Here is a 16,448-nt window from a genome sequence, read left to right as displayed (position 1 = left end):
TGCTGTGCAGCTCATTGTAAACCCACATGCACATTATGAATAGTAGCTAGCATTAGTTTTATTATTTGTCATTATCATCATTATTATTATTATTATAGTAATTTGACAAGGGAAGATGAGTCAGGAACTGGGAAATTTAAAGAATTTGTGTACCTCCCTGGAACATCCCCCTTTCCTCCTTCTCATTTTTTGATTCCTGTTTGCTGAAAGCTTAAAATCAGATGACTAAGTTTGTTAGAATTGTTTGTTAAGGAAGCATGAAAAGGATTAAGGAACTCTTCAATCTACTAAGTGCACAATTTTGGGATATTTATTTTGACTGCCCAGAGACCCTTCTTCTCATTATCCTGCTTTGAGCTTTGCTTGGACAGATGGCTTTACTGAACTTCTGTATTCCCAGTTTCAATAAGATGTTATTGTAAAATTCATTTTCACCTGAAGTTTTTGTTGAGGTTGTTCTTTAGTTCCTGGGAACTCTGAAGAACAAAAGATTAGATCATTTCCTCTCATTTCCCCAATTCATGGCCCCTCTTTCTCTAGCACACTCCCATAATAATAATAATAACCTGTATTTATATAATATTTTCAGGTTCACAACATGCTTTATGGACATCATTTGAACCTCATATCAATGCTTTATGATAAGTAGAACACAAGATAAAGAGATGGAAAGTGAGATAATCTATGTAAAATTGATTTGCAAATCTATTGCTAACCCCTCAGCTATAAATATGACATCTTTCTTGACATGAAGACTAACATTCTTTCTGATACATACATTACCCTAAGAATTCTGATTACTATACTTATGTCCAAAGATCTATAATTTTATAGATCACTTATGCAGTTACTTTAACATAACTAGATAAATCTTAAGAAGTTGCCTGAAGCACCAACAAGTTAAATGAGTTGCCTGTAGCTATGTAAGTAAATGTTAAGAAGCAAGATTCAAATCTAGGACTTCCTAACTCTGAATCCAGGATTTGATCCACTTCACCAAGTTGCCATTTTTACTTTATTATCCCTATATTCATAATAGTCAAGAAAAAAAGTTACTTATCTTCTCTCTCTTCTCAGAGATGAACCCTTTAAATACCAAAAGGTTGGAGCTGAGGGGACTACCCAGCCACATTAAAATGTGACCAAACAGATTCTATCAACATCAAATGCCTCTTAAGCACCATCTTGGAGGTAATTAATGGTGCAATGGATAGAGCACTGAGCTTGGAGTTGGAAACATGAGTTCAAATATCTAACCTTAGACATTAGCTGTATCCTTTTTTTATTAGGGTTTTTTTTGCAAGGCAAATGGGGTTAAGTGGCTTGCCCAAGGCCACACAGCTAGGTAATTATTAAGTGTCTGAGACTGGATTTGAACCCAGGTACTCCTGACTCCAGGGCCGGTGCTTTATCCACTATGCCACCTAGATGCCCCCCATTAGCTGTATCCTTGAGTAAATTATTTAATCTTTGTTGGTCTCAGTTTCTGCAACTGCAAAATGGAGATAATACTTCTCTAGGTTGTGATGAGCACAATGTGTGGCACAATATAAATATCAATTATGGTTATGATTAATATTCTTTGACCTTTCCCACTCTGGTCTGGTCTATGTTTACTTCTAATCAAGTAATAAAACCTAACTCTCTCAGATTCTGACTCAAAATTTTGACAGGCTTGGATTTTTTCTTTTCCTTTGATTTCCTGTTTTCAAGAATAGTTGTACTATTAATACATAGCTAAAAAAGAGTATCCAGCAGATTTCTTCCCTTATTTGTCAGTCTCCTTTTTACCATCACTACCTCTAGCACCATCACAGCCATTATCAGCATTTCCATTATCATCATCATCATCATCTTACTATCACTACTACCACCACCAACAAGAATATTATCACCATTTCCATCATCAATATCACCATCACCATCTTCTTTATCATCATTACTATCCAATTGCCACTATCACCAACATTGCCTCCACTACCACTATCACTATCACTACCACCACCAATATTACTATCTCCTTCTTCACTACCACAATCAGCATAGTAGCAACAACCATCACCATCACCCCTATCATAATCATTACACAATCACCTCTTTCAATAATCACCATCACCATTACCACCCAGCACTACCACCACACACAACCCCTCCCCACCATGGGACCATTCTAGTTACTAGTTACCTCTACTTTCCAGTTATCTCTCAGATTTATGGCATTATTCTGCGTTCTTTAATTTCTTAGGGGATTGTAAACTCCTTGAGGGAAGGGGCCATATCTTTTCTGTACTATGTGCTCCCTACTCCTGAGTAATTGCATTTCATTTTTATAGTTATGAAATATCTGGATTTCTGACTGGTTGGCCAATTGGCTCTCATTCCCTTATCTGATTAACTGATAGGATGGCTGATTGACTTGCTAGGTGCTAACTGGCTGACTGATTAGCTGACTAACTGAAAAGGAGCAGAAAGCTAGGAAAGGAGGAAGAAATGATGCCATCATGTCCTATAAAATAAGGCATAAAGTGTGAGCATAACAGAAAGAAGTGAAGTGAGTCCACCCTCCCCCAAAACCAAAGACAATGATCACACCTGTCTTGTGGCAAATGAAGACCTTAATCCCCTGGAGAAAAAAAATAGTGGGTACTAAGAGGGCAGTAATCCCTCTGTGTGTGAAACTCAAGAAGTTTCAAGGGAGAGGATGAAATGAAGGTGCTGAGAGGTTCTGCAACTGCACATTGTAGGGAGAATATCCTTGTGGACATTAGGATTCAAATAGATATAGATCAGAAGGCAGCACCATAGTCCAATGACTAGAAGGCTGCCCACACTCAGAATGGCAACTTTTCTGCTATAAGATTGAGTCAGACTGAAGGAGAGGAGAGGAGTAGGAGAGAGAAAAGACTGGAGAATGTAGATGAGGAAAGGAAGAAAAGGAGAGAATAAAGAGGAAAGGAAAAGGAAGACAGTAAGGGAAAAGGAGGGAAAGAGAAATGGAAAAGATAGGAGGAGAGAAGAGGACAAGGGGAGAGAGAAAGGAGAAAGAGGGGAAGTAGAAAGGAGAAAGGAGAGAAGATAGAATGAGGAAAAGGAGAGAAGAAAGAAGGAGAAAGGGCAGGAGAGGTGAAGAGAAGAGAAAGGAGGAAAAAAGGAGAAATTAAGAGAGAAGAGGAGAGGAGAGGGGAAGGAAGGAAGGAAAGGAGAAGGCAGAGGTTCAGGTTCCCCATCAATAGTGTTTATGAGTTTTAGGAAGGAAGATTCACAGAGATTCCCAAAACTCAAACAAAATTCTAATGATTCAAAAAAGGGACTGTTTTCTCCCTCTACCCTGCCCCCCACCTCTGCTGCCCATTGCATTCCTAGTAACTTTTGCAACCTTCTCTTTGCCTTTCTCCCCTTTATCTCCCCTTCATCTCATAAATCCTGATTTTGAGACTTAGAGATCTTTTAGTTTGGTCCAGATCCTTAGAGTTATTGAATTCCGTAACGAACCAGGACCCTCTTCCCTTGGCATTAGTAGTGATGGGGGAATCCAGAAAAAGGAAGGAAGGGAAGGAATGGTGAGGTTAGTTTACTTCCTTGGCCCTTAACAATTACAAAATTCATTAGTACTAGTATATTTACCATTTCCCTCTCCTCACACACCCAAGAAATTAAAAGAAAAGAATTTGATCAGAAAGCCACCTGAAAAGTTTTCCATGCCTCACTTCTCCAATTCCTGGCCAACTTCATATTCATCCTCATGGTCTTTTAGAAAAGAAAGAATTGAGGGAGGGACAATTGGAACAATGCCAAGAGGATAGTCAATGGTCTGGACTCCCAGACCCCTGTGCTTCTCTCAAGAGAGGACCAGAACAACCCAACTCACTTACAGAACCGTTGGTGGTTTTCAAAGTGCTTTCTTTATCACCACCCTGGGATGGAATAGTGCATGGATTATCCTTCTCATTTTATAGATGAGAAAGCTGAGACTCAGAGGAATGGCTTGACTTTCCTAATATCATATAATTAGGATGAAAGCCAGGAAAACAGAACTTTTTTTTTACTAGATGAACTTTTTCAATTGGCAAAGGGAATTCCCTCTCTCAATGCAGACTTATTCTTTCTGAACAACTTATAGACTTAGAGAATAGCCTAGAGCACTTTCAAATTAAGGATGTGTCAGAGGTGAGACTTGAACCCAGATCTTCCTTACTGTTTCTCCACTATGTCACATTTCCTCTCATAGGACAACAGTAAAAAAATACTGCAGATATTTCAAGTTAAACTAAGACCTAGACCAGTGGCCCATGGAAAGTAGTTGACTTTTGTAGGCAGGACCTAAGGTGGTTGAGAAAGTCATTGTGAATAAACTGGTTTTGGATGTTGTCTTGCAAATTTGAATGTACTCCTTCATCCCCTTGCCCCTTCTTTGCTATTCTCTGTGCCCCTTTGGCTTACAAGTCACTCAGTTTTACAATAGTGAGTAGGTAGGGTTGTTTTATTGTGGAATCTATAAGCTTTTCCTATTCATCTCACATATTCACAGGGGTCCTTCCTAATCAGATATCTCTTTAAAGTATCTGACATCTCTTACAGCTAGCAGGTAGATGGCACAATGGACATAGTATTAGACTTAGAACAAGGAAGACCTGGGTATACCTCAGGCACATGGTAGCTGGGTAACCCTTTGCAGACCATTTAACTTTTCTCAGCCTCAGTTTCCTTATCTGTAAAATAGGGATAATAAGAAACATGGTTGTTCTGAAAATGAAATAATATATGTCAAGCACTTTGTGACTCTTAAAACTCTCTATACCTACTGGTTATTATTTTTATACGTATGGTGATAAATGGGGCATTGACCCTGGTATAGGATTTGCTTACCTGTTATTGTAGCAGTTTTTCTGAGAACATGCCAAGCATTTCTCCTGAATGGGATGGAAATTAAAGATAGATATTTTCTTCTCATGTCCAAGATGTAACCCTTCATCAGATTGGACCGTAGACTAAAACAGGATGGGACAGCTCATTGGGATCACCTTCAAGTTCTTGGAGCAACTATATCTCAGAAGTGACTCTGAACTGACCAGGGTTTACTCAGTAATTCCCTAGCACAAAGGGATGGAAGGGACATAAAAAATGGGGAGGAGAGGAGAGGGGGCTGCAGGGGATGAGGAAGGTGTGACCATGGTAGTAAGGATATCAAGGGAAGGAGAAGGAACCAGAGGAAGGAAATAGAGGGGCCATGGGAGAAGTCTAAGGCTATCTAGAGAAGGGGTTGGGATCTGGATGAAGTATGAGAAAGTAACACTCACATAATAAGTCCCACTATTAACTCTCTCCAATGTGTCTCTCTCGGTTGTATGTTCCTGTTCCTTTCTGTGAGGACAGAGAACCATCAGTGTTGACCCTTTCTGTGGTCTTGATCTTTGAGTCTGTGTCACTATCTCTGCCAGATTCATTTAGCTTGAGCTCCCCAGTGTGGTTTTCATACTTTGTGTATCCCCCTCCCCATTGGGGACAGATGCCTTAAAGAGGGGCATGAACCCAATATGGTTTGAAGCATGTTGGCAACAATTCCTTGTCATGGCCTTGGACCAGCCCAGAACAATGGAGAATTTGAAAGTTCAGGGAGTTATAGAATCCCTTATCTTATCCCATACCAGGTAATCCAAGTAAAGTGAGAACATTTTGGTGATGGTAACAGTGGTGATGGTGAGGAGGTAAACTTACAAATTTGGGATTATCTGTAGATTTATTAAGGCTTCCATCCTCTCAGCCATATCCTTCTGCATGTCCTATAGGAAGCACAGCGACAGCGTATAGTGTTAAACTTCTTCATTTGACAGAGACCTTTAAAGATCCATTTTCTCATCACCACATGAAACTCATTAATGATCCCATATAGGATATATATTTTTTGGCTTTTGCAAGGCAATGGGGTTAAGTGACTTGCCTAAGGTCACAGGGCTAAGTAAGTATTGTTTGAGGTTGAATTTGAACTCAGGTCCTCCTGACTCCAGGGCTGGTGCTCTAGCCACCTAGCTCCCCCCCTACCCCCAGCAATAAGATCTTGCTTCATGAAGACATAAGAGTCTTTTGATGTCTCTATCTAAAAGAAGGCCAATAGGAGGGGAATCCTCATTGCCCCATTAGACAGATAAGAAAAGAGTGGCACAAATACAAGGATGCCTTCAATCCAGCATTAATGAAATACCATTGAGTTGTGAGCATAATATATGTTGGACATTAGGAGAAGGGGAAGGTTAGATGAGACATAATCCCTGCCCCAGGTATAGAAGACTTTGTTAGAACTAACAGGACAGTCAGTGGTTAAAAGATGTATCTCCTAATTTCTAAGTGCATTCAAGAGAGGAGAGTCTCAGGAATAATGGACACAGGATTCTAGCCCTGTGTTTGTAAGGATGGGAAATTTGTTTATTCTATGCATGCGACTTTTACTCCCTTGATGTTTTCCACCATTTTAATAACTTCCATTTTCTTTCTTTGAATTGTAGTTTATTTTTTCCTTAGTTATATGTAAAAAAAAATTCCAACATTCATTTTTTAAAAATTGAGTTTCAACTTTTTTCCTTTACTCCTTTCCCTCCCCACCCCTCTACCCCAAGAGAGTAAGCAGTTTGCTCCAGGTAATGTGCAATCTTGTCAAACATATTTCCATATTGGTCATTTTGTAGAAAGAAAACTAGAAGCAATAAAAGAAAGTAAGAGAAAAACAGTCTGCTGTGATCTTCATTCAGATTCTATTGATTCTTTCTCTGGAAGTGGATAGCATTTTTCATCATGAATCCTGAGATTATCTTGGATCATTGTATTGCTGAGAATAGCTAAGTCATTCACAGTTGTTCATCATACAATATTGTTATTACTGTTACAGCATTCTCCTGATTCTGCTCACTTCACTTTGCATAAGTCTTTCCAGGTTTATTTCTGAAACCATTCTGCTCATCATTGCTCATCTGGCACAGTAGTATTCCATTACAATCATACCACACAGAGCTTCAGTGTCACCTCACTTTGGATGACTTTTAAATGTACTTCTTTAGCCTTGATTGAAGCAACTGTCAACTGAGGACCTCTCTGTGGGTGTCCTGTCATTGCCTTGAGCTCAATCATTTCTTTCTTCTTTTTTAGGTTTTTGCAAGGCAAATGGGGTTAAGTGGCTTGCCCAAGGCCACACAGCTAGGTAATTATTAAGTGTCTGAGACCAGATTTGAACCCAGGTACTCCTGACTCCAGGGCCGGTGCTCTATCCACTGAGCCACCTAGCCGCCCCCACCACTCTAGTCCATATCACCTCTCAATCACATGATGACAATAATCTCTTCTAGTAGTTCATTCCTACCAGTCTCTCTAATCCATCCTCTATGTAGACACCAAATTAATAGTCTTAAAACACAGGTCTAACTACATCAAAATTTTGCCCAGAAGTCTTCAAGGACTTCCTATTTCCTCAGGAATAAAATGTTATCTCATAGAATGTTATCTCTATGTTATAAATAAAATGTTATCTCCATCAATCTGGCTCCAATTTACTTTGCATGCAATCTCTGTTCTAGTCAAATTAGTCTGCTTGAAATTAATAGAGTATCTCTAGTCTCAATGCTGCTGCATAAGCAGAATTCCTCTTGGAATCTTTGCTCCTTTCAAAGTTTGATTAGGTGCCATCTTCTATATAAAGCTCTTCCCGACCTTTCATCTTATGTGATATTGTATTACATTATATGTCATGCTGTGGTGTGATATTATAATGTTATGTGTTATAGGAATATATATTCATTTACAAATACATATCCATATATAGATATAGATAGATATAGATGTATACAGACACAGAAATATGTTAGAGTCTCTTAAAAGAATGCAAATTCCTAAGGGGACTGTTTTTATTTCTTTTTTTCATTTCCCAGAACTAGAATAATGCCTTGGCACAATGTTTTTTTTCAGAGGAGTCTTTCCAAGCTCCCTTTTTTGCTAAGTCTCTTCATTGAGGCAGATAAGGGAATTCCTTTGTGATTTATGGTTTTAGTAACTTCCCTGACACCTTGAGAAATGAAGTGATGCTCCTTGGTTTCCCAGATAAGAATGTGGCAGCGGAGAACCTGAAGCTAAGACTTCCTGGTCCTTCAAGGTATGTTATACCTTCCATGCACGATTTCCCAGGGTATCTCTTGTGTTGGGCAGAGAAGGTGCTTGAGAAATGTTTGTTGGTCCGAGTACAAGAATAAGAACTCACTATTTGCCAAAGAAAAATGCTGAGAAACTTGAAAACTTGTCTGGTGGGAACTATAGATTAACATGTCAAACTTCATGGAATACTAGCTCTGGGGTAAGGAGGATTTGGTTTGAATCAAGCTGCAGACACTTATGAGCTGTGTGACCCTGGGCAAGTCACTTTAATCTTTGCCTGCCTCCGTTTCCTTATTTGTAAAATGGGGATCACAATAGTACCTGCCTCCAAGGATTGTTACGAGGATCAGATGAACTTGTAAAGTATTTAACACATTTTTCATAGGTGCAAAACAAGCCCTGTATAAATATTAGCTATTGGGATTAATATGATACATCAAGACAACTCCACGTGGATATGTGACTTAGACATAAAGAGTGGCGTAACATTAGAGGAGCAAGGAAGAAACTATATTTCAGCTCTGTGGACTGGGAAGAGTTTATGATCCTTAAAAGATAAGAGAGATCAGCACTTTGTGTGATGATCAACTATGAATGGCTCAGCTCTTCTCAGCAACACAATGATCCAAGACAAATATAAAGGATTTAGGATGGAAAATGCTGTTCTCATCCAGATAAAGAATTGATGGAGCCTGAATGCAGATCAAAGCGTACTTTTTTTCCACTTACTTTATTCTGAGTCATGACTTTTTTCCTTTTGATCTTGTCTTCTTCCGCAACTGAGACTAATATGGAAAATGTTTCACATGATAGTGCATGTTATAACCTATATCAAATTGCCTACCATTTTAGGAAGGAGGGAGGGGGAAGAAGGGAGGGAGAAAAAATCTGGAACTCAAAATCTTGTGAAAACGAATGCCAAAATGTTGTCTGGACATGTAATTGGAAAAAAAAATATATAGTTCTAAATAAAAAATAAGAGAGGATCACAGAAGATAAAATGGATAATTTTGACTACATAAAATTAAAACCTCTTTACAAAAACAAAACCTATGCAGCTAAATTAGAAGGGAAACAGGTAACTGAGGAAGATCTCATTTTCAAGATAGTGAACTGATTCAAACTTCTAAGAATAAGAACTATTCTCCAATTCAAAAAAGGACAGCAGGCAACTGTCTAAGGAAGGGATCTAAATAAAACTTTGCTAAAATTTAATAAATAAATAAATAAAAATAAAAGTTGAGGTTAAAAAAAAGAGATCCAACTATCAATAACCATATGAAATAATGTTCCAAATCACTAATAGCTGAGAAATACAAATTAAGCACCTCTGAGGTGCCACCTCATATTAATCAGGATTGGAAAAAAATGACCAATGTTGGAAGAGCTTTGAAGAAATAAAGATATATTGATGCATTCTTGAGAGAGTGTGAGTTGGTTCAGCCATTTTGGAAAGCAACTTGGAATTAGATCCTGAAAGTTACTGATCTATGCAAACCCTTTGACCCATTAATTCTAGTAGTAGGTCTATTAAACCCCAAAGAGCTAAAACAAAGAGAACTCTGTGTACAATAAGATTTATGGCAACTCTTTCTGTGGCAGCAAAGAACTGGAAACCAAAGGAATGCCTGGCAACTGAAAAATGGTTGAACAAATTATGGTATATGAACTTAATTTGAATTTTACTATTAGATTGTAAGTTCCCTGTGGGCAGGGACTCTTTTGCCTCTTTTGTATCCCCAGCACTAAGTAGGCATAGTGGCTGAAATGTGAAAAATATTTTTTGATTGATCCTTGATCTACAAAAAATGATAAAGGGGAAAGTTTTAGAGAAACCTGGGAAGTTTTGCATAAACTTTAGGTCATGTGAAGTAAATTTAACTAGAATTGTTATATAATTAAAAAAATAATGTTGAAAAGATAAACTTTAAAACACTCAAGAACTCCATTCATTGTGATGTTCATTTAATGTTAGAGAAGAATTATTTATGATGGATTCGGGATTCAGTTGTTTCAATCACACGTGAATCTTCACAATCCCAGCTGGAGTTTTCTTAGTAAAGATACTGGGGTGCTCTGCTCATTTTCTTCTCTAGCTCATTTTATAGATGAGGAAACTGAGGCAAAGAGGGTTAAGTGTCACAGGGTCACACAGCTAGATTAGAACTCAAGAAGATGAGTTTTCTTGACTTGAGGTATGTCATTCTATCCATTGAGTTACCTAACTTCACCTGCCCTCTCAAAGTTCACAATGAGAAGTATTTTTTTGCATATGACCAATCCAGAATTTGTTTTGTTGGACTGTACATATTTGTTGCAGAATTTTTCCTTCTTCCTTTTTCAATGGGAATAGAGACATCCATTATCTAATTCAACCTCATTTCCTACTATTATCCTCAACCTGATCCCTCTAATACAATTAGCCTGTCTTTTTACTGGTCCCTGGATGTTTATTCCCGCCTGCCTGTACTTATATAAATCCTGCTTATAATTCCAGTCTCACTTTAAATCTTGCAGCCTCCAGGAAGAATTCCCTGATTATTCCAGTTTGTAATTATCTCTCCCTTCTCTGAATTACTCCCATTTCACCATTTCCCTATGAATTAGGACTACAACCCTTTTTTTTTTTGTTTTTTTGCAAGGCAATGGGGTTAATTGACTTGCACAAGGTCACACAAGTGTCTGAGGTTAAATTTGAATTCAGGTCCTCCTAACTCCAGGGCCAGTGCTCTACCCACTACACCACCTAGCTGCCCCAGGATCACAAGTCTTAAAATTTAAGGGTCTCTCCTCATTTCATGGGATACTTATTTGTATTGTCTTTCAACAAAATTCCTAGAGTGTGTGTGTGTGTGTGTGTGTGTGTGTGTGTGCGTGTTTGTATTCATTCCCCATATGTATGTATGTATTCATATACATTATTCTATCTCTCTCTGATATTTCCAACAGTGTTAAAAAAAATCAAGTTAGCTCCATAGAAGGAACTGTCTTTCAATCATATCTCTGGAGAGTAGGTGCATATTTTTAAATAAATAAATAAACAAATAAATAGATGAACACATACACACACACACTTATTTATTTATTTTTTCATTTATTTCCCACTGTGTTAAGGATCAAATTAAACCCATTGAAGGAACTCTCAACTAGATTCCTAGAGAATACATATATATATATGTATATGTATATGTGTATATATATATATACATATTTACCAAAAATATGTATAAATATACACACACACACACATATATATATATATATATATATATATGTATATATAATTCCCTACAGCATTAAAAATCAAGTTAGGAACTCTCTCAATATTTGCTGTCATGCCAATCTGGGTGCAAATCCTATCTTTGTGTCCTACCGTCTGTATGGCTTTGGGCTAGTCATTTATCATTCAGAGCTTCATTTTCTTCATCTGCAACTTCCAGTGCTAAATCCCTATACTTATATTGCTTAAAAGTAATAACTAGCATTCACATAGGCCCTACTGTGTTCCAGACCAAGTGCTAAGCACACTATTTAGAAATATTGCATTTAATTCTCACAACAATCCTGGCAGAGAGGTACTATTTTGGGGGAGACTGAAGCAAACAGAACAAATGAATGGCCCAGGGACACATAGCTAGTAAGTGACTGAGGCCAGATTTGAACTCAGGTCTTTCGTACTCCAGGCTCAGCATTCTATTCACAATGCTCTATGATTCTGTGGCTGGCTTACCTTCATAAGGTCAACGAGATCCTGGAGTATATTAAAATCCTTGTTCATTATATCTTTTATCTAAAGTGGAGGAAAGAAAAGAAGGAATTATATAAGACAGCAGGACATTGGCAAGAATGATGGTCAAAGATTCTCTGAGATCCTTCTAGGTAGCTCTTTCTGTGTCGAGTATAATCTTGCACTAAGGCAGGAGACCTGGGCCTGATGGCCAAGCCTTTCCTAAGGATTTTGGGACTAAATCATTATTGGAACAGGAGATCCAGAGATCTTTCTTTCTTAAATCTTCTGATCCTTTTACAGTGAGGAATGGGCATCTTCCCAGAAGTGAAGAGTAAAGTCAGACCCCAGATCTCAGAGCAGCAAGTGCTTGCGGAGGGCCAATCTGAGTCTTTTCCCCACCCTCATTCATGTTCTCAGCAAGGAATAGTGTATATGTTGATGGGACATATAGTGAGGAAGACTGGGGTTCAAAATCCTGTCTCTGACCCTTACAAGCTGTATGACCATGACAGTGACCCTCTCTGCCTTAGTTTCCTCAACTGTAAAAATGAGGGGATGGATTTGATTTATCAACCCTAAATCTATGATCCTATGATTTTTTCCAGGCTCTGATCGATTCTCTTTTCCTGCTCTATCAGGTTAAGAATAAATATCTTATCTCATAGACAGACAAGGGGCTCTTTCATTACGCCCAATTTTGGAAATGAATCACTAAATGATTAGACTTATCAATCAACCATTACATATTCATAAAACTCCTCCAGTTTAGGCAAAATATCTCTGAATGCTCTGGGGGGGGTGCTCACTTAAGGGGGTCCATAGGGAGATAAATGCCAGATGTCTAATGAAAATAACATGCTTATATATCACACATTTGTATAACACCTTAATATTGGCAAAGCACTTTGTGTTATATTATCTCATTTGATCCTCATGACCACTTAGTAAGGCAGGTACCATATGAGGAACTCAGGGCAGAGTCACACAGTTCTTAAGTGTCTCAGTCCCAAATCCAACACTCCACTGCGCAGTGGTGGAATATAAAGAACAATGAATTTGAAATCAAATTTCCTGGGTTCAAATCCTTGCTCTGCTGCTCAAACTATGTGGCCTGAGGCAATTATTTCCCTGAGCCTCAATTGCTTCATCTGTAAAATGAGAGAACTAGAGGTGACTTCTAACATCCATATGATCCCAAGTTTTTGCACATATGAGCTTCTTCACTCATTCCCATACAACCAGATTACTTTTATTTTCACTTTTTGGACCTTCTAGCTCCCCAGTTCCTCCCTAATCCACAAGTCTTTGCATCATTACCTGCTGGATTTCTTCTATTTTTCCTTTGAGTTCTTCCCTCACCCACTTTAGTTCAGTCTATGGAAATACAAGGAAGAAAAGGAGTGGAAAGAAATCTGGGCTGAGGGAACAGAGCCAGAGGGGAGGAAAAAGAAATCTTAAAGGGGAAAAAGAGAGAGAAAGAGGACTAGAGAAATAAGCACTCCCACCCTATGACTGTTCTCCACTGCTGGATGTTCTCTCCTCCTTTCCTGCCAAGGGTCCCTGGTGGTGGGTTGATATGGGGATCTTTGGAGAACATGAAACTCCCCAATCTGGATTGGAAGTGGAAACATATATGATGGGATTACTGTGACTGCCAGTCTGAAATCTTCAGATTCTCAACTCTTCTGAAAGCATCTCTTAATTACCTTCTTCCTCCCCACCAAATTTTGGGCCCCAGATACTTGCATTTAAATCCTGTGCTCCTTTTTTCGCCAGCATCATTTCCTGTTTCAATCCCTTGCATTCATAATTCTGTGGGTTAAAACCAAGGATACCCTGGAAATGGCAACCAGTGGCCAGGGGTGGCCAGAGATCATTTGGGGCCCTGGTCACTCCTTTGTATACTTTTCTCTCAAAAAGTTGGTTGATGCCCTAAGCTGGTCAGAAGGAATTTTCTGGAATTTGGGACAGAACTTTAAGGCTCAAAAAAAATGGGAGGATAACATTCCTTGTTTTCTTCCAAGGAAATGAGAATTGGGGTGCAGATTCAAAAGTAGGGAACCTGAGTCTCTAGATTAATTGCCAGAGGTGTTTGGGATGTCTGGAATAGAGAAGAAAGGAATAGGGAGACTACAAGGACAATGCCTGCAATTTGCCAGAGGGGGTCAAATGTCTCAAGAGCTCAAAGCTTGTACTTTATCAGCTATAAGTGCCCAAAAAAGGTGATATTGGTTGTCAGAGAAAGAATAGAAAACATGGGTGTCTAAGATAGGAGGTATACAGAGTCCAATGATCCTTTGGTCACGAACATGGGTAGATTAATACAACATTCTTTGAAAAGACTTTTCTATCACCATAGAATGGGAAACATTGTGAGGTAATGAGTTCCCTAAACCTGGAAGTATTCCGGAAGAAGATGGATGATGCTCTGCCAAGGGACCCTGAGGGTTGTTATTGAGAAGAATCCTGTATTGGGAAGGAGGTTGGACTAGATGACTTCCTTTCCAATTTTGTGATTGCATAATTTGACTCTTAAACCCTGTATCTCATCCAAGGATGACTGGGTTTTTGAGAGTCTAATCCTGCTTTGAAGATAATGAACTCCTAACTGTCCACTGCTCTGTCTGCTGAATGGGTAGCAGGGGCATACTTGGGCAGAGGGACACCCCTAAAATGGTTCACACTCGAATCTGCCTCCCCAAATCCCAGACCTCCCTTTTCTCTCCCTTTCCACCACCTCTCTTTCTCCTCTTGACAGCCTAAAGTTGCCTTTGTAGACCTGAAAACATGAAAGAAGGAACTTCTTACTTGAGTTGAATATCTCTCCATTCCTCCTGGAAATTGCCTGTGGCTTTTGCTTTGTAGAGGGAGATAGCTGAAATTTGTTCTGTCTTCCTTCATGTAGGATAAGTCAGAGAAAAGACCAACTGGATGCTGCAAGGGAAGCCAGGATGCCAGGAAGATGCCTGCTGAGCTACAATTTAACTTCACAATCTACATCCCCAGTTGCATCCCCAGGTCTTGCTCTCTGTTTAGCTTGAGAGGCTTCAAAGGGCTTAACTCACTCGATCTAAGCCCTGCATTGGTCCAGTAGAGACCACTACCTTTTGCTTAGGGTCAAGAAAATTTAAGAGGAATGGAGCTCATTTTCCCAGAGAAGGTATCCCAAGGAAATATATCTGAGCAAATGAGAATGAATAAAGATTTCTCAAATCCTTTCCTGCCCACCCCAAAGTTAATGACTATAGCTCATCCCACTTTGGTTTGAGAACCAGGGTCTCTTCCCACTCAGAACCATGGGAGAGGTTAGAACACAGCATTCATTATCCAGCTATGACCCTACCCTACCCACACCCTTGCTAAGCTGTAGATATAAGAATAGGGGTGGGGTGGAGATATACTCAGTCTGCTGCCTTTTGTCTTCATTACCAAAATTGGCATCCTCAGTTCTGTCTTCTTGCTTGACATGATGGAAGAGTTTGAGTGTTAAATCCCCAACTTCTTACCATTTCCCTCCTACCCTGTTGTTTGGGCTAATGGTCTATGTAGTAACTATTAGGAAATAGCCCCTGTGTGAAAAGTAGTGAGGTCATAATGGACCAAGATTCACCCACCACTAGGTCTTGCCTCCTTATTGACTGCCCCAGCGGTTCAATCTGAGAGGTCCAGCCTAAGACTCCAAAATTGCGGTGTTTCCTTCCTCGTAATAAGCCTCCCTTACAGTTAAATGCTCTAAGAGATTGTAAGCACCTTGAGGGTAGGAACTCTTTCTCATTTTTCTCTGTAAAATAGGAATCGATTTTGTGATTTTATTGGAGTAGAGAATGTCCAGATGAGGATTCTACATCTACCAATGCAGGGAGACACATTCCTTGATATGTCTATGCTATTCCTTCCACATTGCAACTTTCCCCATCGTGGTTTCCATATATTGTGGATAAACATAAGAAATGAAATAGCAATTTGGGGGGAGTTTTGTGGATGTTGCAGAAAAGGTTTAGAAACTAAAAAATGTATAAAATATATAGCTACTGCATAATATCATTTTATCTTTTAATCCTGTAATAATTCAGACTTCTTCTCAGTTGGTAGGGAGAGCCAAAAATTTTATGAGAATTTTCCAGATTCTAGGGTGGCAGGGAAAGAAGGGGGGAGTGCCTCACCCCCGACCTGCATGATGTAGAAAGGATAACTGTGATCTTAGAGAGCTGAGAACTGAGAGTTTCAGTGACTTGTTCACAGTAACCCAATTTATGTTCTAGGTAAGATCTGAACCCAGGTCTTTCAGTAGCTCTGTAATCTTGGGCAGGTCACAGGCTCAGATAATCATAGGGACCTTAGAGATGAGAGAAACTGAGGACCTGGAAGATTAAGTTTATATTCTGACTATCTAATCATCAAACCTCTCCAGGACTTCATTTCAGCTTCTTTTAGGAGGTGGGGTGGAGATGGGGGAAGACAGAGTCTTGGCTTGAGACAATTAGGCCTCAATGCAGGTCCTGGAGCCAAGTTCAAATCTGACCTCAGACACTTATCAGTTGTGTGATTCTAGGCAATTCCCTTAACTTCGCTGCCTGCCTCAGTT

The 16,448-nt window shown here is 39.2% G+C and overlaps 2 protein-coding genes across 5 annotated transcripts in view; one reads left to right on the top strand and one right to left on the bottom strand.

Moving 5' to 3' along the window:
• Positions 1-288: 288 nt before the first annotated feature.
• Positions 289-15,399, bottom strand: TEX35 (testis expressed 35). 4 transcript variants are annotated; one of them, XM_074220375.1, is made up of 10 exons: positions 15,293-15,399; positions 14,672-14,797; positions 13,610-13,675; positions 13,369-13,473; positions 13,181-13,237; positions 11,864-11,923; positions 5,716-5,780; positions 5,298-5,361; positions 4,867-4,988; positions 289-476 (listed from the first exon to the last, which is right to left on the bottom strand). In XM_074220375.1, the coding sequence occupies exons 1-10, from the start codon at positions 15,329-15,331 to the stop codon at positions 461-463; spliced, it is 720 nt and encodes a 239-aa protein (XP_074076476.1). In that variant the 5' UTR covers positions 15,332-15,399; the 3' UTR covers positions 289-460. The 4 variants fall into 4 exon arrangements, with proteins under 4 accessions (XP_074076476.1, XP_074076479.1, XP_074076478.1 ...); XM_074220378.1 differs by having other exon boundaries at positions 4,867-4,910; XM_074220377.1 differs by having other exon boundaries at positions 15,265-15,384.
• The window catches only part of CLEC20A (C-type lectin domain containing 20A), a 47,796-nt gene continuing 46,747 nt past the window's right edge, over positions 15,400-16,448 (top strand). Inside the window, exons 1-2 of the mRNA XM_074220883.1 lie at positions 15,400-15,411; positions 15,527-15,620. Of these exons, the coding sequence (XP_074076984.1) occupies positions 15,400-15,411; positions 15,527-15,620 (106 nt within the window). The remainder of the gene's footprint in view (positions 15,412-15,526; positions 15,621-16,448) is intronic.

Source organism: Macrotis lagotis, chromosome 2, assembly GCF_037893015.1.
Source record: "Macrotis lagotis isolate mMagLag1 chromosome 2, bilby.v1.9.chrom.fasta, whole genome shotgun sequence".
Lineage (NCBI taxonomy): Eukaryota > Metazoa > Chordata > Mammalia > Peramelemorphia > Peramelidae > Macrotis > Macrotis lagotis.
This window is presented reverse-complemented; position numbering and strand designations above follow the sequence as displayed.

What these genes read in the sequence shown, in the direction of transcription:
- TEX35 (XM_074220375.1), bottom strand. Translation starts at nt 15,331, where the DNA reads ATGTCAAGCAAGAAGACAGAACTGAGGATGCCAATTTTG. An exon ending in AACTGAGGATGCCAATTTTG is followed by an intron (nt 14,798 to 15,292) that starts GTAATGAAGACA and finishes CTTCCCTTGCAG; the next exon opens with CATCCAGTTGGTCTTTTCTC. An exon ending in CAGTGGAGAACAGTCATAGG is followed by an intron (nt 13,238 to 13,368) that starts GTGGGAGTGCTT and finishes GTATTTCCATAG; the next exon opens with ACTGAACTAAAGTGGGTGAG.